At 40.4% G+C, this 23,107-nt stretch overlaps 1 protein-coding gene across 4 annotated transcripts in view; it reads right to left on the bottom strand.

Moving 5' to 3' along the window:
* The window catches only part of ABCC4 (ATP binding cassette subfamily C member 4 (PEL blood group)), a 343,233-nt gene that overhangs the window by 113,616 nt on the left and 206,510 nt on the right, over positions 1-23,107 (bottom strand). For 3 of the 4 annotated variants that reach the window (XM_023726694.1, XM_023726693.1, XM_004371394.2), the window contains one exon: positions 13,969-14,048. In XM_023726694.1, the coding sequence (XP_023582462.1) occupies positions 13,969-14,048 (80 nt within the window). Of the gene's footprint in view, positions 1-7,712; positions 9,302-13,968; positions 14,049-23,107 lie in introns of those variants that run through there. The other variant, XM_023726695.1, reaches the window with a different exon arrangement.

Below are 23,107 nucleotides of genomic sequence, written 5' to 3'. Positions count from 1 at the left end.
ATTTTGCACAAATATGAGGTCAGGATAGGAAAATACAGAAAGCACTCTCAGTGTGTTCAGAAAGCACTTTCAGTGCAGTACAGCCAACAGCCCCCTGCTTTGCCCCTCACTACAACCAGAGAGCTGTGTCTGCTCTGAACACCTCCACGCAACCCTGAATGCCCAGAACTGTAGGTGAGAGTCTCTAGACCACACATCTGGTGATCAACAACCTGGGTACCTGTGTACTGAGCAGCTGGTAAGTGGCGGAGCACACACACAACACCCAACCCAACAACCAGGGAGAACACACCCTGCATCCATGGCCAGGTGACCAGTGAGACAGATTCATCACGTCACCAAAAACTCTGCCTACATCCTCAGTAGCCACGCAAGAACAGCGAACAGACTCCCAGGCTCACACTCCTAGTAGCTGCTCCAACCACTGGGAGAGAGGAGGTGAGAGCTTCAATGGCGTCAGATTAAAGACCAGAGCAGCACACACTTCCAGCCTACTTGGGCATATCAAAACAAAACAAAAATTCAGGATGCAGTAAACAAAAATACAAAAAATAAATAAATAAAATAACTGATTGATGCATTGGAGAGACAACAGTCAATATCAAATCACATCAAGAAGCAGGATAAGATGGCCTTCAGCAAGCAACCAAAACAAAGAACCAGGAAACCCTCTGGAGGAAGATAAGGCAATGGAAGTACTTCATAAAGAATTCAAAAGACTAATACACAGAGCTCTCCAAGAGATCAAGAAGGAGACCAGGCAAAACACAGAACAAACCAAAGAACACGGCAAACAAAGCAATAGAAGAATTCAGGAAAACAATACAAGAATAAAACGACAGAATAAACAGCCTGCTAGAAACCATACAAAAATAGCAACTAGGAATCCAAAAATTAACAATAAAATTTCAGAATTAGGCAACTCAATACAAGGTCATAGGAGCAGAATTGAGACAATGGAAGTCAGAATTAGTGAGACCGAAGATAAATCCTTTGACATCAATTTGAGGAAAAATCAGAAAAAAGAATGAAGAGAAATGAAGAAAGCCTAAGAATTACGTGGGATACTATCAAGAGGAAAAAACTATGAGCGATCGGAGTACCAGAACGGGGCGGGGGGCGGGGGGGGGGGATAACGGAAAACACAGAGAGAATTGTCGAAGATTTGCTGGCAGAAAACTTCCCTGATATCATGAAAGCTGAGAAGATATCTATCCCAGAAGCTCAACAAACCCCACATCAGATAGATCCCAAAAGAAAGTCACCAAGACATATAATCAAACTTGCAAAACCCAAAGACAAAGAAAGAATCCTGAGAGCAGGTAGGGATAAACAAAAAGTCACCTACAAAGGAGAACCAAAGAGAGTAAATTCTGACTACTCAGCAGAAACCATGCAGGCAAGAAGGCAATGGGATGACATATACAAAGCCTTGAAGGAAAAAAAACTGCCAACCAAGAATTACATATCCAGCAAAACTGTCTCTCAAAAACAATGGCAAGATTAGGTCATTTCCAGATAAACAGAAATTAAGTTAATTTGTAAACACCAGACCAAAATTACAAGAAATATTAAAGGGGGTCCCCTGGTTAGAGAACCAGTGACCTCAGACAACAATTTAAGGCTAGAACATAGGAAAGATCAACCAGATACCAACCCGGATAGGGAATTCACAAAAACAAAACAAAGCTAAAAGACTGAAAATAGTGAACCAGGTACGTCAATATGTAAACGATGACAATGTCAAAAAAAAGAGGGAATTAATGGTGCACTCGTAGAACTTTCAATGTGGAGAGGAACTCAAGATGATATCAAGAAATAAAAGACTGGTTTAAACTTAGAAAAATAAAGATAAATTTCAAAGTAACCACAAAGGAAGCTAACAAATCTGCCTGTCAAAATAAAAAAGAAGAAAAACATAAAGACTCAGCAAACAGAAAATCAACAATACTGAAAGAGATTTAAAAAAATACATAAACAAAAAGAATTCAGCACAGAAAATTAAGTGGAACAAAGAACCGTCAACACCAGAAAAACAACGACGACAATAAAATGACGGCAGCAAGCTCATACCTATCAATACTTACACTGAATGTAAATGGCCTAAATGCACCAGTAAAGAGACAGAGTGGCAGAATGGATAAAAAAACGTCATCTATCTATGTGCTGTTTGCAAGAGACACATCTTAGACACAAAGACATAAACTAAAACTCAAAGGATGGAAAAAAATATATCCAGTAAACAGTAACCAAAAAAAGAGCAGGACTTACAATACTAATCTCAGATAAGACAGACTTTAAGGCAAAATTAACAATAAAAGACAAAGAAGGGCATTATATAATGATAAAAGGGATGACCCATCAAGAAGTCACAACCTTAATAAATATTTACGCACCTAACAATAGGGCTCCAAAATACATAAAACAAACTCTGACAGCATTGTCTTAGTCAGCTAGTGCTGCTATAACAAAAATACCACAAGTGGATGGCTTTAACAAAGAAAAATTTATTTTCTCACAGTCTAGTAGGCTAGAAGTCCAAATTTAGGGCGTCAGCTCAAGGGGAAGGCTTTTCCTCTCTGTTGGTTCTGGAGGAAGGTCCTTGTCATCAACCTTTCCCCTGACTAGGAGCTTCTCTGCGCAGGAACCCCAGGTCCAAAGGATGAGCTCTACTTCCAGCACTGCTTTCTTAATGGTATGAGGTCCCCAACTCTCTGCTCGCTTCCCTTTCCTTTTATCTCTTGTAAGATAAACAGTGGTGCAGGCCACACCCCAGGGAAAATCTCTTTACATTGGATCAGGGATGTGACCTGGGCCAAGGTGTTACATCCCACCCTAACCCTCTTTAACCAAAGGCAGAGACTATGATTTATAACACATAGGAAAATCACAAAATGGAGGACAAGCACACAATACTGGGAATCATGGCCCAACCAAGTTGACACCTACTTTGGGGGAACACAATTCAATCCATGACAAGCACTGAAAAGAGAACAGACAATTCCACAATAATAGCAGGAGATTCAACACACCACTTTTGGTGAAGGACAGAGCATCTAGAAAGAAACTCAGTAAAGATACAGAAGATTTAAATGACACAATCAACCAACTCAGTCTCATACACATACACAGAACACTCCATCCAACAGCAGCAAAGTATGCATTCTTTTCCAATGCACATGGAACATTCTCCAGAATACACCACATTTTAGGCCGCAAAGCAAGTCTTAACAAAATCCAAAACACTGAAATAATACAAAACATCTTCTCTGATCACAATGCCATAAAAGTAGAAATCAATAACAGAAACAGCAAGGGGGAAAAAAATCAAATACATGGAATCTAAACACCTTGTTTACAAACTACTGGGTAATAGGAAAAATTAAGGATGGAAGAAAAAAACTTCATAGAAGCAAATGAGAATGAAAACATTTTTACCAGAACCTTTGGGTCACAGCAAAAGCAGCGCTTAGAGGTAAATTTATAGCAATAAACACACACATCAAAAAAGAAGGAGCAAATCAAAACATTAACCCTACAACTCAAAAAGACAGACAAAAAGAGAGCAGCAAAAGAAGCCCTCAGGCACCAGAAGAAAGGAAATAATAAAGAATAAAGCAGAAACAAATGAAACAGAGAAGAGAAAAACAATTAAAATAATCAACAAGACCAAAAGTTGGTTCTTTGAAAAGATCAACAAAACACTGGCCAAAGTGATAAAAGGAAAAACAGGAGAGGAAGCAAATAACCCAAATAAAAAATGAGACAGGTGATATCACAACAGACCCAACCAAAATAAAAAGGATAACAGAATACTACGAAAAACTGTAACCCCCAAAATTTGAAAACCTAGAAGAAATGAACAAATTTCTAGAAACATACTACCTACCTAAACTAACACAAACTGAGGTAGAACAACTAAACAGACCCATAACAAAAGAAGAGATTGAAGATGTAATTTAAAAAACTCCCAATAAACAAAAGCCTTGGCCCGGACGGCTTCACTGAAGACTTCTACTAAACTTTCAGAGAAGAGCTAACATCAATACTACTCAAGCTACTTCAGAGCATAGAAAAGAAAGGAATACTCCCGAACTCATTGTATGAAGTCAGCATAACCCTAATACCAAAGCCAAGTTAAGACACCAAAAAAAAAAAAAAGAAAACCACAAACCAATACCCCTCATGAACACAGATGCAAAAATTCTCAACAAAATTCTAGTCAATAGAATTCAACTCAAAATGGATCAAAGGCCTAAATACAAAATCTAAAATGATAAAGATCCTGGAAGAAAAAATGGGGACAACGCTAGGGGCCCTAATACACGGCATAAATAGTATACAAACCATAACTAACAATGCACAAACACCAGAAGAGAGACTAGCTAAATGGGAGCTCCTAAAAATCAAACACTTACACTCATCAAAAGACTTCACCAAAAAGAGTAAAAAAGACAACCTACAGACTGGGAAAAAGTTTTTGGCTACAACATATTTGACAAAGGTCTAACCTCTAAAACCTACAAAATACTTCAATACCTCGATAACAAAAAGACAAACAACTCAATCAAAAAATTTGCAAAAGATATAAACAGACACTTCACCAAAGAAGACATTCGGTGGCCAACAGACATACCAGGAAATGTTCGTAATCATCAGCCATTAGAAAAATGCAAATCAAAACTACAACGAGATACCACCTCATCCTGACAATACAAGCACTAATTCAAAAAACAGAAAATAACAAATGTTGGAAAGGTTGTGGGGAGACTGGAACTCTTATGCACTGCTAGTGGGAATGTAAAATGGTACAACCACTTTGGAAAATGATATGGTCCTTCCTTAAAAAGTTAGAAATAGAAATACCATAAAATCCAGCCATCCTACTCCTAGGAATATACCCTAGAGAAATAAGAGCCATCACACAAATAGACATATGCACACCCATGTTCACTGCAGCACTATTCACAATAGCAAAAAGATGGAAACAACCTACATGTGCTTCAACAAATAAATGGATAAACAAATTGTGGTACACGCACACGATGCAATACTGTGCAACGATAAAGAACAATGATGAATACACGAAACATCTCACAAAACAGATTAATCTGGAGGGCATTACGCTGAGTGAAATAAGTCAGTCACGAAAGGACAAATGTTGTATGAGACCACTATTACGAGAACTCAAGAAAAGGTTTACACACAGAAAAAAACACCGTTTGATGATTACAGGGGTGGCCAGGGAGGGGGAGGGGAAATCAATAACTAGATAGGTGAGAAGTGTCAGCTTTGGTGAAGGGAAAGAACAACTGGACCAAAGCAAAAGCTAAGAAGTTTCCAAGACACATCCAAAAACTCTGAGGTACCATGTAGCTGGGGTTGGGGGCTGGAGACCATAGTCTTGGGGGACATCTAGGTCAACTGGTATAACATAGTTCATAAAGAAAATGTTCTACATCCCACTTTGGTGAGTTGCATCTGGGGTCTTAAAAGCTTGCAAGTAGCCATCTAAGATACATCTATTGTTCCCATCCCGTCCAGAGCAAAGGAGAATGAAGAAAAACCAAAGATGGAAGGAAAATATTAGCCCAAAGACTAAAGGACCACATGAACCGAGAGACTCCACCAGCCTGAGACCAGAAAAACTAGATGGTGCCCGGCTACCATCACAGACCACTCTGACAGAGATCACAACAACAGAGAGTCCCAGACAGAATGGGAGAAAAATGTAGAACAGAATTCAAATTCATTAAAAAAACTAGACTTGCTGGTCTGACAGAGACTGAAGGAACCCTGAGATTACAGCTCCCAGACATTCTGCTAACTCAGAACTGAAACCATTCCTGAAGCCCACTCTTCAGACAAAGATTAGACAGACCTATAAAACAAAAAATAACACGCGTGAGGAATGACATCTTTCTTCCGAGGAGCGGCTGGTGGGTTTGAACAGCTGACTTTTCGGTTAGCGGCCAAGCGCTTTATCCATTGAGCCACGACTTCTAAAATATACTTTAAGTACCAAAATAAGCAAATCTGCCAGCATTTGAAACAAACAACAACAACAAAAAAAAAAAGGTATCTGCTGATCCAAGAGAATCATGCACAGGCTAATCTATACAACACAATATTTATAAGGCAAAGAAGGAAAAAACAAAGAAATAATAAAAGGCAGCTTTTTTTTTTTTTGCAATTAGAAACTGTTAAATAAATTACGAGAGATCTTGTTTTAGTGAAAAAGGAGGAATTACCTAAGCAAGAGTATACTGAATAAATACTTCAGAAGTAATGATAATAAAATTTAAATGATGAAGTTATCTATCAAGGTTTATCAAATATACCAAGGATGGGCAGAATCATCAAAAACTGAATCAGAACACACTAGGTGCCCTGGCACCTTGACCTTGTCCCCTTCTCCCAGCCAATGACAGACAGAAGGGTGGCTCCCAAGGGTGAACCCAACTTCCAGCAACACTCCCTGCCCCACCATCCAGTGGTCTTTTCCTCCCATCTCCACTCAAAGGTCACTTGCTCAGGAAAGCCTTGACAACCTGCTGGACAGGGCTCCCTAACTGCCCCTAGTCCCCACCCCCATTTCACCTTTCAGAACTTGCTGTGTGGCACTCAGCAAATTAGCATTCCAAACTCCCAGTGAGATGAATTTGTGGAAGTCTCCTTCACTCAGAGGGCAGGGCCTCAGGTCTTACCACTGTGTCTCAGGACCTTGCCTCTAATTCTATGTTTATGAGATGGAGACTCCTTTCCCTTAGCATACATAACCACCCCGAGTGACAAGTGATGCCTCATACCACACAAAAACGAAAAAACCCAAACAACACAGCAATACCTCCTCAGATCCTACATTATAAACACGGCTCTCTTCTCTTCAGCCAAACCCCTCAGAAGAGCAGTCTAACCTCAGGTCAACTTCCTCCCTCCTCTTTCCTTTTTAGCCATCTGCAATCTGGCCTTTGACTACGTTCAGTCTGCTCCTGCTGGTCACCCAGTCGAACTAACACTTTCCTCTTATTTACCGTCTCCTTCACATTTAACAAGGAGCCCTGGTTGCGCAGTGGTTGAAGCACTCGGCTGCTAAGCGAAAGGTTGGCAGTTCCAACCCACCAGCCTCTCCTCCTCAGGAGAAAGATATGGCAGTCCGCTTCCATAAAGATTACAGCCTTGGAAACCCTGTGGGGCAGTTCTACTCTCTGTCCTACAGGGTCGCTATGAGTAGGAATCGACTCCACAGCAATGGTGTCTTAGTCATCTAGTGCCACCGTAACAGAAATACCCCAAGTGGATGGTTTTCAGGAAGAGAAATTTATCTCCTCACGGTCAAAGTAGGCTAAAAGTCCAAATTCAGGGCATCAGCTCCAGGGGAAGCCTTTTTCTCTCTCTGTCGGCCTTCTCATCAATGTTCCCCCGGACTAGGAGCGTCTCTGCTCAGGGACCCCGGTCCAAAGGACGCGCTCTGCTCCCAGCACTGCTTTCTTGATGGTATGAGGTCCCCTGTCTCACTGCTCACTTCCTTCTTTTATATCTCAAGAGAATGCCTCAGGACACAATCCAGTCTTTTAGATCAGGTCCTGCCTTACTAACACAACTGCCACCCATCCTCCCTTATTAACATCATACAGTCAGGTTTACAACATACAGGAAAATCACACAGTACCAGGAATCATGGCCTAGCCAAATTGATACACACATTTTTTGGGGGGACATAATGCAAACCATGACAAATGGGTACTTTGGGGGTTCCATTTAACACCTCTTCCTCCTTTGGTTTCCCAGCACCGATTTTCCCCCTCTTCCTTGCTGTTCATTCTGTGTCCCCTTTGTTTTGCTGCGCGCGCTCTCTCTCAGCTTTTTAAGTATTGAGGCTTCCATTAGGTTCTTACCTTGGCCCCTAAAAATGCTTCACTCTCTCTGGGCAATTGTATCCACCTTCACAGTATGAACTACTGAGAATACTCAATCTGTATATCCATCCCAGGTCTCCCTCTGAAACAGCAAACGCCCATCTCCAACTACCTACACCTGGAGGTCCCATAAACTTCCCCAAGATAACAGAACCAAAAGTGGCAGAGCTGGGACTGGAAATCAGATTAGCGTCCTGCTAAACCCTTATCTGTTCCCAGATACAGCATTCCTTCTATTATAACTCTTACCACACAGCACTGTGACTGCTGATTTTCCATCTCTCCCAGCACAGTGTGCCTCATGGAAGATGGGAATTAAGTTTCATTCAACTCCAGCATGGTGCCTAGCACACAGGAGACATTCAATAAATTCTTGTGGGGGCTGAATAAAGATATGGAAAGGCTCCATGTTTCTCATTTCTATATCCCCAGCACACAGTAGGAGCTCAGTAAAAGTTTGGTGTAAAAAAGATTAAAAGGGAAGGCATGTTACAGGAAAAAGAAACAATGAAAGAATTACAGACCACACTTTACAGATTTAGAATTGACATATAATTTTCCTTTGGGGAGAAATTTCACGACTTGCCATAATATATCTTTTTGAGCAGTCAATATTTTCACAAAACAACGTATCTGCCCATCAGATGTTATAAATATGAAATATGTGCATGTATATCTACATACATATTGCATGGCTTTATTAATTAAAATTAATCATTTGAAGAAAACAAAAGACTAGATTTATCTGCTGGGATATGTGCTATGATATCAGGAAGTTAGTCAAACATCAAATGCTTGGCTGCCTCTATGTTTTTTTTAATTTTTATATTTTAAACTCCAATATATTAAGGCCTCATTCCTATTCAAAAAATTCCCTCCTTACTGATTTTCTTATGTCTGAGGTATAAGCGAAGATCTTTATACTATTTATATTTCAATTCCTATTTTCATAAAGATATTTAGCTTTAACCAGTGTAAAGAACTATGTTTTAGCTTGACAGCTGACTTGGGTTTAAAATATTGTTAATACTCGAACCTACTATGAATTTTGAAAAAAATAAACAAAACACGTTTGAACAACACTTTGATAAGCCATACGTGCTCTGCCAGCCCTTGGCTAGCTTACGCAATAAGCCCATGGCAAGCTTGAGGGTTTATCAAAAGCCAGGTAACCCGTATACTGCTGTTATTCTGTGCAGTATAAATTATTTATTTCCTACTACATAGACTTCAAACATTTCCCTCGATTCTGGCCTACCTTTCCAAACTGCCTGGTCAGTCCAAAATTGATCTCTCTTCATTCACAACTTCTCCACACCTTTGTCAACTCTCCTTCCAAAGCCACACACCATGACCCCCACGGTCCCCGTGTGCTTCTCACTCTAATGGAGGACAGCAGAGAATTACACACATTTTCAGAATTAGCTGTGTCACTGTTTCCCATTAGTATGGCTATGAATAGCTAACTATTAAAAAAAAAAAAAGAAAAAACCAAAACCCACAAATGCTTACACAAACATAAATCTTTTGTTGAAGTCTGAAGGACAAAGGTAAATAACTTCTCTCTGGTCAATTAATTTGCTCATATTTTAACCAGAATTTCCTAATCACAGTCATTTGATCAATGCAGCAGGAAAATCTCTACTTGGTTTCTTCTGTTTTCTGGTTTGCTTAGACAGTATACTGATTCCAGGCATGGGGACACCAATGGAGGGAATTGTTCTAGGGCTTTCTCCTCAATTCCTTGGCATCAGACTCCACTGGAAACACAATTAAGTTCTAACCCAATGGTCCACATTTCTGAACTATTACTTCTGAAACCAACAAGACTGCCATTATCGTATAGAAAAAGCAATCAAACATGCATGCTTTGGATTAGAAAGCTCACATGGATAAATGTAATTACAGTATTTATTTCTACAGCTATTAGATTTTAATTCTCCACAGAAGTCTGTATGCATGTCTTCAATAAAAAACAATATGAACACCACAGTCTTGGTCTGAATATTCTGGTTAAGTGAAAAACTTAACTTTCTATTCAAAAAGGTGTCTAAGCTTTGGATTTAGATTTGCAACTTATTTGTTACTAAAACCAAAAACCCACTGCCGCTGAGTCAATTCCAACTCACAGCGACCCTACAGGACGGAGGAGTGCTGCCCCATAGGGTTTCCAAGCAGCAGCTGGTGGATTTGAATTGCCGACCTTTGGGTTAGCAGCCAAGCTCTTAACCACTGTTCCTATAAATCCCCCCAAATTCTTTCTGGCTCAAGAGTATCAGGTGATACGTAGTTCTCTCTTAGATCAGTAAGGGTCACCATCTCCCACAAGATAACAAGATTTCCAATCCTTTTTAAGCTCAGCTGTTTCAGTCATGACAGGTTTGGAAGGGCTCACTTGCTTGGCTTTCTCCGAGCATAGGAGGGACTGCCAGAGTCATACTGATTTTTGCCCATGGAATCCGATGAGCGATGTTAAAACAAATAACAAACAAAAAACCAGTTGACATCAAGTTGACTCTGACTCACGGCGACCCCAAGTGTGTCAGAGTAGAACTGTGTTCCATACGGTTTTCAATGGCTGAATGTTTTGAATGTAGATCACCAGGCCTTTCTTCTGAGGCGCCTCTGGGTAGACTCAAACCTCCAACCTTTCAGTTAGCAGTCGAGCACGTTAACCTGTTTGCACTACCCACGGACTCCTGTTAAACAAAGGGTCTCCTACAGTCAGCAGCAGGTTTTGCTAATGACATTAAAAACAAAGGGGGTCTGTACGGGATCAAACGGCAACTCGAAAGATGGGATAGGAACCTCAGGGGCAGCGAGTTTACACTAAAGGGAGAGGAACTGAGAAGAGGAGGGTGAGAATGGCTGCACGACCTGAAGAAGGTGATCACGTCACTGACCTGTACACGTAGAAACTGTTGAAATGGTGTATGTTTGCTGTGTATACTTTCAACAACAACAAAATAAATAAAATTTAGAGAAAAAAAAAAGGCAGACAGGATAAGTTCTACTATTTCAGTTCTGACAGGGGCTAATAAAACCCTTTAGAAGAGTTGCTGAGATAGACAAAAGGCCTGAGAGATGTCATTTTCATTTCAGACTTCCATGCAATGGAGAAGATGCTATTGTTCCCACAGATTATATTCATCCTACCTGTGTGGTTTACCGACTGGTACCTGATTTTAAAACATTTATTACAGGATTGAGTCAAAGTAGATAAAACTTCATCGAAAAAACAAAACACTCACTCCGTCCCCCACCCAAATAAAAAACTTGATCAACTACTTAAGCAAAAGCCATAAAGTGAGCTGAGCTGATTGTCATTTTGACCTTGCTATGCTTTAATTCAGGAGTCTGTTTAAGAATATAGCAAGCAACCCCCTTCATTCGGCTCAGCTAGCAGAGCTAATAGGCTTCTAATTAATTTCCAGAAGATTGCTGTTATAACTAACAGGTTTCAAACATTTGGTTGATTGGGGAAAATGAATTGAATACAGTGTATTTGATTTGGAAAATTAGTTTTCATTCTGTGTGCTTGCCATCATAGTGTTTATTTTAAGTTTACATGATTCCATTAAGAGTCTCGGAACACCGCTGAGTTGTTTTAATCCTTACAGAGTCATATCCAACTTAAAAAAAAAAAAAATTAATTTACATATAGATTTTTGTTGGCCTTTATTTGAGGGCAGGTTAAATTCATTTTTGTGGATTTAATAAAAAATCTTTGCTTGCTAATATAGCAACAGACCAAAATACTTCAAAATGATCCCAGCGATACCTCCGTCAAAAGCCCACTCATCAAATGCAAATCCTCTTCAAGAAAAGCTTCTGCACACAAAGTCAGATGAGCCAGTTACTGCGTTGTTTATTAAGTTCCCTTGATTTCTCCTGACAACCATTTAAACAATGAATGTTGGGAACTGTCCCTCAAAGAATCAACAACAATGGCAGGGATCAAGGCTTTTATATTTAGCTAATACTATTTTTAAAAGGAGAAAATATTTCTTCCTGAAGGGATTATAGGAAGCCTTATTAAAGACACCTGCGAACAAAACAAGTGACAATAGATCTTTATCATAATTGATAACTGAGTTATCCTTTATATAAAGCTCCTTTCTTGATGACAATAACACCAAGATTTACCTTTGCAACTGAATTCAAGAAATCAGCTAATTGGGACTACTGGTATTCAACAATAAGTTTAACTAAGATTAAATGAGTGAATAATAAAAAAAAAAGACCCTGTCTCTGGTTAAACTGAAGTAGAGCAAGATGAGAATTTTCTCTCCTCATGCTAATGCTTTAAACTGAGATCAAGCAGCATCCATTCCTGTCCTCCACACATGATGGAAAAATACATGAGGGATTCTAATTATTATGCTCACTACGTGTAAAGCACACAGTGGGCCAGCCGGCTTTGGAAACTCAACCTCTAACCTGCAGTTGCAAAGTGACAGAATACATGGCACCATCTTCTCGAAGTAATTTACAATCACTGTCAAAACGTGTACCTAAAGTTATCTGCATTCTTTGAAAAAATGAAACCATTTTAGTGAAAGACTGCTTCTAGGGTATAAACTACATACATAGCTAAACCCAGCAGAACACATTTACAAAATAAGTTTGCAGAAGGGAAAAAACCAAAACAAACAAAAAACACCAGAGGGCCATGTTGGCAGTAAAAATACGCTGCTGTCTGTGAGTCTCGGCTTACTTCACACGTTGGTAAACAGCGGCGCCTTCACGCACGGGCTGCGCTGTTCGCAGTGTGAGATACTCATTGCTGTGTTCCTGTGTGACTAACAGGAATTCCTGTAATCATTTCAAGCCTATTACTGATTTTTCTGACATAGCTAATTTTCCCAATTAAGTAATTTAGCTCCTTTTTTTAACAGAGGCTCCAGAGGAGAACCTAAGCTTTGACCCCAAGAACATTTGAACCAGAGACACACAAAAAAGGAGCCATCCGGACACCAAGCCATAATTACAGACCCACTCTAGCATTTCAACTTCCGGCCTTCAAATCGGCTCACGACGAGACTCTTGTAAAACTGTCACTTAGGGAAAGTGAAAAAGGTTCAAACTCACAAAGCCTTAGCGACAGCAGCTGGGGCCTTAGAATATGTGAAACTCTGATGGATGCATTTTGTTTCCAAAATAAACACTTGGAAATGAAGAAGAAAGTTCCCCAGCCTGAATCCCCGGAAAGCAGACAGAATGAAACAACAGAAAAAAATACCACACAAGCAAGACCATGGAATGGTGGGATGAGAGATGACATGAACCAACATTATGCCTTAGAACCTCAAGTTCACAGACAAAACACGTGCTTTATAGAAGACAATTCCGTGGGATTGTTGGTTTTCTACTTCTTAAAAAGGAGACAGCTTAAGACTTAGCACAATCAGTGTGTGGAAAGAAAAACTGCCTAAAAAAACAAACAAGACATTTTCTGAGGTGACTTTGATCCTTTACTCAAATTATTGGCTTGAGCATACTTGCCTTTAAAGCCTTGTATTTCCAATAACTCCTCTCTATTGTCCTTGTTAACAAAGTATTATTTTCACCTTATTTTTAATAATCTTTTTTTTGTAAGTAACCACACCTGGCTTTACCCAGGAAAAAAAAAAAAGCGGTGCAGTAAATATTTATCCTTTGTGGTAATACAATGCATGATTTGGTTAATCTAGGCTATCTTTCCGTGAGAGACGATTGTTTCTATATTACGAAATGTGTTCACAGTAAGGCGAATCCACGCCAGATACCTGGGAGGCAGCCCGTGAGCCATGTGCCAAGCGTGTCGCTGCTGCATAGGAAAAAACGTTGATACCACCGTATAACCACTCCTACACTGTGGGTATTACTCACGAAACTTAGCTCCGAGTCGTAACCACACCTTTCTTTCACAAACACGGCCTTTCATTAAGGTAAAATCACGTGTTGGCGGGCAGAAAGCCTCACACCCCTCAAACTCTCCATGGAAAGACCTTGAAAAATCAGGAACTTCTATTTTCCATTTGAGAATTTGACATTCCTGTTACTTTACCTGGATGAAATCTAGAAATGTCAGAGGCAGCAAGTCATCCATATGTCCAATGTCTTTGGAGAAACGGTTTAAAATTCTTCCTGCAAGAACAGGATATGAGGAATTACTCATTTCCCCAGACAGACCCTTTAAGAGAAAACAACTCACAAACAAATCAAAACAATATTTTAAATGCATATGTGTTTAATATAGTATGCATTCATATGAAATAAGCCGATGCCATGGTAAAGAAAAAGAAAATAGGCTGGTACCTAAAAGACAAACAAAAATGGCACCAAATGGCAGTGGGCGGGGAGGTGACATTCGGCCTTGATTTTTAAAAGACTGGGGGGTCGGGGGAACAGTACTGTGACAGAGTGTCGGGAAAGGCTGGTGGATTTTAAAATGTTCCCTTTTCAGATCCTAGCTAGGGCTTCCATCGAAGTGCTAAATAGGTAGATGAACAATTGCAAAACACAAAAATTAATCCTAATTGCTGTAACAATTTTGCTTTAGTTAACAGGATCAATTTTGCTTCGTAGACTTTTAAGTAAATATAACTACAAGGTTTTTTGTTTTTGTTTTCCCTTCCGGTATGGGTTATGGGGAAACCCTGGTGGCGTAGTGGTTAAGAGCTATGGCTGCTAACCAAAAGGTCAGCAGTTTGAATCCACCAGGTGCTCCCTGGAAACTCAATGGGGCAGCTCTCCTCTGTCCTACAGGGTCGCTATCAGTTGGAATCAACTTGATGGCAATGGATTTGGTTTTTTGTTTTTGGATGGGTTTCGGAACCTCACATTTTGGAACACTTGAAATCCTGTCTTTTTCAAGTTGTAAGTTTACTGCTGGTGTAAGTCATTATCTTCAGAGTTGTTCAAGCTGTGACGTACACAGATTTATTCTTAAACATCCAAGGCAAGATGAATATAAGCAGAAAAAGAAATGCAGGTGCATAAATATATTCCCTAATGATTAAAGGGCACTTCTTATCATTGACTTTATCTCCTATCTCAAGTAGAATCCAAGACAATGGGAGAGCATAAATGCTTCAGAAATGGAAGACTAGAACTGGTTTCTATGAAATATCCCTTCTTTCAAATGATTTTTAAAAAACGAAGTTATATTTAAAAACAAACAAAAAAACAAAACTCAGCCTATTTTGATCGTGGCCATACCTGGGAAACATGTTTGTCTAGTCCTCTGGGCTTCTTTTCTAATTGATGCTGCAGGATGCCATATTGCAGATGAGATGGAGGGCCCCTGCTTGCTTTTTCCAAGGTCTGTTGGAAATGACTTCCTACTGCACCCCTTCATGCCAACCCACAACTGGACCGTGAATGGTCAGAAGCTGGGGCCTGAGTTTCCACAGCCAGAAAAGTGCTGTCTCTGCAATCCCGCCTCAAGGCGCCCGGACTCCACCGGGGAGCACAGGGTGTTCAGAGGAACATCGGAGGGGCGGGAGGCTTTAGCTCTTGGCCAGGCTACACCATCATGAGCTGGGCCTCAATTTTCCCGACTCAGGCTTAGGAAATACTGACTCCAGAAACCATCTTCTAGTGACACTTGTGGCATGCTGTGTGACAACTTTTCTGAGCCTCTAATAATACCTACTTTACAGGGCTATTCTGAGGATTAAATGAGCTCATGTACATTAAAGAACTCAGTCACAATGCCAGGCATGTAACAGGTGCTCAAAAAAAAAGAAAAAATGAGATTATTATTATTAACCACAGGTTCTGCATCACATCATCTGGGATATTCTACCACCCACTGTAGAAAGTCCATCTTGTTAAAATGCAGATTCTGTTTCTGTAGCTCTGGGGTGGAGCTTGAGATTCTGCATCTATAACAAGCTCCCAGATGACTCCATTTCTGCTGGTCCCCAAACCATACTTAGAAGGGCAAGCCGTTAATTTTTTAATCACTTGTGCTTTACCAAAAACCTCTTGCCGTAGAGTTGATTCCGACTCATAGCAACCCTACAGGACAAAGCAGAACTGCCCCATAGGGTTTCCAAGGCTGTAATCTTTACGGAAGCAGACTGCCACATCTTTCTCCCATGGAGTGGCTGGTGAGTTCCAACCACCGACCTTTTGGTTAACAGACAAGCGCTTTAACCACTGTGCAACCAGGGCTCCTGGTTGTGCTTTAGGACCATTAAAATCAGACGGGCAATTTTTTTACATATTCTTACATGTTTTGTGACCTATCAGATCTTATTTTTTTACCTTCTCAAAGTATCAATACCAAAATAACGAAAATACATATTAAAAAGTATTAAAGGCAAAAAAAAAAGTATTGAAGGCATAATTAAAACACATTTCTTCGATGAAAAGTAGGTACAACTTGCTAGCATAGACAGGATTCAGAAACATTCCAACTACAGTTCAGCTTTAAAAAATGTTGGGAAAAAAAAAGATGAAAAAGCTACACCAAGATAAATGGTATGTGAAAACCATCTCTTTACCATTTTCCAGACGCCAGTGGCTTATGGTCTAAGAGTCCTATGGTTGGCAAGCTGCATAAAATATAAAGAAAACACATACACACAGACACACACACACAAACTGGGAAAAACAACCTTCCCATACAATTACTACAATAACTGAACTACAAACATCCAAGATCGTCAAAAGTCTACACTCCTATTCACTAATGAGCTGAGTGTAGAAAATATGAGATTAGCATATAGTTACTTTCTTGTTTTAAGAAACACTTAAGAGAATGAACAGTGTTTGTGGAATATTTTCATCTGGCTTTGCGGTAGACTGTTAGATTTAGAGCTGTGATTTCAAGTTCGAGGCCTCATCGTCATCATTTTTCTCAAAGGTCTCCAAATAAAATCCTGATGATGAATCCTTCCATGCACACGCCATGTCCCTTCATCCAAGTGACACTTGGCTCTTGCCTGGCTATCTCCAGGGATGTGGCGGGAAGGTGGATTCACTTTTACCAGGGGAGACTCAATCCATTTTCAGGCTCTTCTGTTATAAAGAGCTTTCTTACATTAAACCGAATCCTGGAACATCCAATGCTTGCTGCTCATTGTGCCCTCAGAACCACACGGAGTCAATCTAATTTCTCTTGACATGACAGCCCTTCAAATATTTGAAGAGAGTTAATCATATCCTTTCAGACTTCTCACAAGTAACTATCCCTTCATGCCTCAATTACCCCTCATAAGACACGGTGTCACCTTGGCCACTGCCCTCTGCACATCTTCAGAAGTCAAAGTCTCAGTCAATGCCTAGTGCCCAAGACTAAAATCAACACCCCAGATGTGGTCTGACTACCTCAGGGTAAAGTGGTAATGGCACTTCTCCATTCTGCACGGCACGTATCCAATCACAAAGCCCACACTCACAATAACTTTTCCAGCAGCCAATCACATTCAATGAAAATCCACATCACTCTAATCCTGTATTATGCAGATAGATTATGGAGAGCAATTGGGTAATGCGTATAAACAATGCTAAGAGTACACTCCTTTTTGTCACTAAAAAAGGACCTTTTGGTAATTGCTATGGCATGTGTAATTTTGAAACAGCAACAACAACCAAAAAAATATATGTGTGGGTATATATGTATGTATGTAGACAAATGTGTATAGGTATGTATATGTGAGTATATACATGTGTATATATACCAAAAGCACCAAACCCCTTGTCATCAAGTTGATTCTGACTCATAGTGACTCTACAGGACAGAGTAGAACTGCCCCATAGGGTTTCCAACGACTCCTGGTAGATTCCAACTGCTGACCTCTTGGTTAGCAGCCAAGTTCTTAACCACTACGCGACCAGGGCTCTGTGTGTATACAGAGGTGTATATACATGTAAATCCGTGATTGTATGCACATATATTCATATGTACAATAAAACACATAGGGGATACAGTTATGAATACTTCTTAGACATAACCAAACATCTCACAGGATTGGTTTCCTGGGTTTGAAGGATTAGGACCATAGTCTCATGGGACATCTTGGTCATTTGGCATAATATAGTTCATAAAGTTATGCTCTACATCCTAGTTTGGTGAGTAGTGTCTGGGGACTTAAGAGCTTTCGAGCAGCCATCTGAGATACAACTATTGGTTTCTACTCATTTGGAGCAAAAGAGAAAGAAGGAAACCAAAAACTCAGAGAAGAAGTAGTCTACGGGACTAACAAGCTACACCAACCATGGGAACATCTACACTGAGACCAGAAGAACTAGATGGTGCCCAGCTACCATTAGAACCTATCATTCTGATCAGAGCCACAACAGACAGACCCCAACAGAATGGGAGAAAAATCTCAAATTCCTTAAAAACAAACAAACCAAAAAAAAAAAAAGACTTACTACACTGGTTGAGACTGGAGGACTCCCTGAGACTATTGTCCAGAGATACAGTAGTCCCTCCCTTTTTCCCAGGGGAATACGTTCCAAGACCCACAGGGGATGCCTGAAATTGCAGATAGTATCAAACCCTGTTTTTCAGGGGATCCCTTGCTGAAGTCTTCGTATAAGCTCAATGCTTTCTGGAACAACACGCTGCCGTCAATCAGAACACATTTTGTGTTTACGTCTTCCCCCCACAAATTCAATGCCTTTTCCATCTTAACTAAGCACTTATCGCGCACCGTGGCTGTAACTTCTGCTGTTTGATATACAGTAGCAAAACCAGCATGAATTTCTTCTTCCTTTTTCACAATTTCATGGATAGAAGATTCATTCTTACCATAGATCTTAGCAACCTCAGCATATGATTTTTTTTCTTATTAAGCTGAGAACTTTTACCTTTTCGCTTAAAGGGAACACTTTATGGCTCCTCTTCGGCATATCCAAACCGCCAGCATCACTACTCTTGCACTTCGGGGCCATTATTAAGTAAAATAAGGGTTATGTGAACACAAGCACCGTGATACTGAGGCAGTCGATCTGATGACCAAGACAGCTATTAAGTGACTAACGGGCAGGTAGCACACACAGCGTGGATACGCTGGACAAAGGGATGAGATTTCATCACACTACTCAGAACAGCGTGCAATTTAAAACTTACAAATTGTTTATTTCTGGAATTTTCCATTTAGTATATTTGGACCACAGCTGACCACGGGTAACTGAAACCACGGGAAGTGAAACTGCAGATAAGGGGGGACTACTGTACTCTTTGCACCTTGAACTGAAATTAGCCTCTGAAGCCACCCTTCAGCTAAATAAAGTACTGTGCCCCTTTAAAAAATCATCTACATGAGACCAAATGGTCAACAATTACTTTAAAACAAAGATGAGAGAGTGGGCAGGGAAACTAGATTAATGAAAACAGAACAACCAAAACAGACATATTGAGAATGTTCACGCATTGTGAAGAATAAAACCAGTGTCACTGAACAATTTGTACAGAAGTTGTTGAATGAGAACCTATACTGCTGTATAAACCTTCACCAAAAAAACAATAAAATACTATTTAAAAAAAAAAAGTACATTCCTTTTGACCCAAAAATTCCAATTCTAGTAATGTATCCCAATGAGTTAATAAGCACATAAAAAAATGAATGTTTACAAAGATATTCAACATGGCATTATTTAGCAAAAGTAGGAAACAACCTAAATGTCTGAAAAGAGCCTGCAATATTTAAAAAAAAAAAAGTTGCTCTTGAGTCAAGTCTGACTCATAGTGACCCCCTGTGTGCACAGTAGAACTACTCTGTGACCTTTTGGAAGTAGATCACCAGGCCTTTCTTCCAAGGTGCCTCTGGGTGGGTTTGAACCATCAACTTTTCAGTTAGTAGCGCAGCATTTAACTGTTTGCACCACCCAGGGACTCCTGTAATGTAATATAGGCAAGTTTTATCTTTTTCTCTATGTCCTTATTTTTCTATAGTGACTAAGGGTTAGCTGGGTAAAAAAGTAAAATGGGGAGGGGACAGAGAGAAAGGCTGGGGGGAGGAAGAGGCCTCCATTGAAGTTCACACCACTATACAATCAGGGTTCTCCTAAACTGCTCAGGTTCACGTTTTTCTATCCTGTTCACAAGAATATCATAAAGATAAATACAAATTCATAAGTGGTTGTATTTTAAGAAGTGCTTCCAGAATCTGATCGGGAGATCAGTCACCTCCAGAATTCTGACACCTCCCCATATCCAAGACTCTTCAGCATCCTTATAACCAAAACCAACTGCTGTTGATTCCAACTCATGGCAACCCCATGTGAACTGTAATTTAAAACCTGAAGTTCTCATGTCTAAATTGAGCCTCATTCTTTTTTTTGGTAAAAATAGAAGTATATTTACACATCATAAAATACTGAGATTTTATTGAGGTATATTTTATATACCATAAAATTCACCCATTTTAGGTACACAGTTCAGTGATTTTTAGTAACTTTAATGAGTGATGCAATCATCACCACAATCATCAAGATCCCTCATGCCCATTTACAGTAACTCCACATTCTCACCTCCAGCCTCAGGCAACCACTAATGCACTGTCTTTATAGTTTGTCTTCTCTGGAGGTTTCATATAAATGCAATCATATAATATGTGGTCTCTAGCGTACAGCCTCTTTCACTGAGCATCATGTTTGGGAGAGTCGTCCATGAAGTAGCATGTGTCAGTAGTTCACTCCTTTTGAACCCAATTCTTTACCACAGAATTGGTCTTAGGCACCACCAACAGAAAGGCCCAACTGACCTTGACCTTGCCATGCCATGCTTGACCTTGAGGGTAAAAGTGGATTGTTTGGCAATCTCTTTTTGATATTATTAATCTCTCTATATATCCACATTTAGCTTCTCTGAAGGTTCTAGAACCTAATTCTTTTGATAAGAACTGGCCTTTGGCTTGATAGCCCTGCAGAGATTTGGAAAATGGAAGTCCTAGGTTTGGTCCAGGCCCGCCATGGGTGTGAGGGTGGACTCTCACTTGACTTGCCCTTGGCTGATGGAAGGTGGGGTGTGGAGGGGTGGGGCGGGGGACAAGTGAAAGATCAACTGTCTTGGTGGGAAGTGTCATCCAAATCCATGCAGTCTATCCAAAACAGCTCACAGGGAAATTCCAGGCTCAATCCAACATGATGAGGCAAAGATCAGTTCAAAGGAGAGGGTGTAAGGTGGAGCCTGGAGACAGCTGCTGGGCTGAAAACGATCATTGTGGGGGGGACACTCTAGGCCTGGGTGGTGAGAGAGCCACTCAAGGAGCTGACCCTGCCCAGGCACTGAGCATCATCCTGTACAAATTAATCAAGCTTAGACTAACATAAGTCAAACAGGAAGGAGCTGTAGAAGTCTGGTAGTTCAACACCTTTTCCTCATCCTCCTGTCAGTACAGTGAGACTTAGTCTCGCATACTTTGGATATGTTACCAGGAGGGATCAGTCCCTGGAGAAGGACATCAGGCTTGGTAAAGTACAGAGTCAGCGAAAAAGAGGAAGACCCTCAATGAGATGGATTGACACAGTGGCTGCAACAATGGGCTCAAACATAGCAACAACGGTGAGGATGGTGCAGGATCGGGCAGTGTTTCTCGTTCTGTTGTACGTAGGGTCACTATGAGTCAGAACCGACTTGACAGCACCTAACAACAACCCGTCAGTATAAGTCACCAACATGGTGCTGCTCACAGAACGGCGTGAAACATAAGAGCAGCAGGAACTAGGGCACTACTGGTGGAAACATCATCGGGTTCCTGCCCTCCTCTGACCCTCAGCAGGACCTGAGGCAATTCATCCAACCTCTGTTGAGGCTCAAACTCCTTATCCGTAAAATGGAGATAACATTTGCCTTGACTACTTCACACGATGGTCAGGAGAATAAGAGAGAGATCATGGTTACGAAAGCACCTTCTAAATTGTAAAGTAGCATGTATGTGTAAGGTGTTATTAATACTATCATATGATTCTAGAGCTCCAAGGGGCATTAAAGATCACCAGCGCTAGTAATTTTCAAACATTGTCTCGCAAAGTCTCTGAGATTCTACAGAGCTGCCTTGAAGAAAGATGTAGATGAGGAAGTGGAGGCCAAACATGCCCAACTCCAGACACCCCACCCTTCTCCTTACTTGCCTATCCCTCTCACCATCCCTCTCCCAAACATAGCCTCTTACACCCGTTTGAATGTTCAGAGATCATCTTTGAAGAAAGGGTTCTAAAGTGAAAAAAATGTTCAAATCACTCTGTAGACTAAACTCCTCGTATTAGAGATGAGGAGACAAGGTCCAACCTTGCTCAAACCCATAAAAAACCAAACCCACTACCATCGAGTCGATTCTGATTCATAGTGACCCTATAGGACAGGGTAGAACTGCCCCACAGGGTTTCCAAGGAGAGGCTGGTGGATTCAAATTGCTGGCCTTTTGGTTAGCAGCCAAGCTCTTAACCACTGCACCACCAGGGCTTCAACCTTGCTCAAGGTGACCCGATATTTCATAATGAGATAGGTGCTATCTACCAAAGCATCCCAGGACTTCCACATAGTAGAGAAAGGTGGCATGGGAAAATCCCTTTTTCAGGGACATTTCCTCAGCTGGCTCTTATTTTTCCTTTCTTAGACACTTGGCTATCCTACAAAATACTTCAAGCTCAACATAGCTAAACTAAACAGATTCCTTTGAAATTTACCCACAACTATCCACCCCCAGCTTCTAATACTTTGCCTTAAGACTTATTCCTAAACACCCAACATGAAAATTTTCAAATAACTGTTAACTTAATTATCTTTATCTCATATAATTAACTACAGTCAGGCCTTCCTATCTGTGGGTTCCGCACCCGTGGATTCAACCAATCGTGGCTAGAAAATATTTAGGGGAAAAAAAAAAAAAGACTTTTTTCCCAAAAAAGCCCAAAGACGTTTTTGTTGTTGTTATTATTCCCTAACCAATACAGTATCACAACTATTTCCACAGCGTTTACATTTTATTAGGTATTATAAGTCATCTAGAGATGATTTAAGGTATATGGGAGGATGTGTGTAGGTTATACACAAATACTACACCATTTTATATAAGACTCTTCAGCGTCCTTGAATTTTGGTATCCTCGAAGGGTCCTGGAACCAATCCCCTGCAGATACCAAGGGACGACTGTACCAGTATTTCTTTTCATTTAAAATGATTCATTTACATGCTTACTTCCTTATATATCAAACCAAATCTACCAAGTTTTTAGGAATAATGG

The sequence above is a fragment of the Trichechus manatus genome, unplaced genomic scaffold, assembly GCF_000243295.1.
Source record: "Trichechus manatus latirostris isolate Lorelei unplaced genomic scaffold, TriManLat1.0 scaffold00013, whole genome shotgun sequence".
Lineage (NCBI taxonomy): Eukaryota > Metazoa > Chordata > Mammalia > Sirenia > Trichechidae > Trichechus > Trichechus manatus.
The sequence above is the reverse complement of the archived record's forward strand: the minus strand, read 5'-3'. Positions and strand labels throughout refer to the sequence as shown.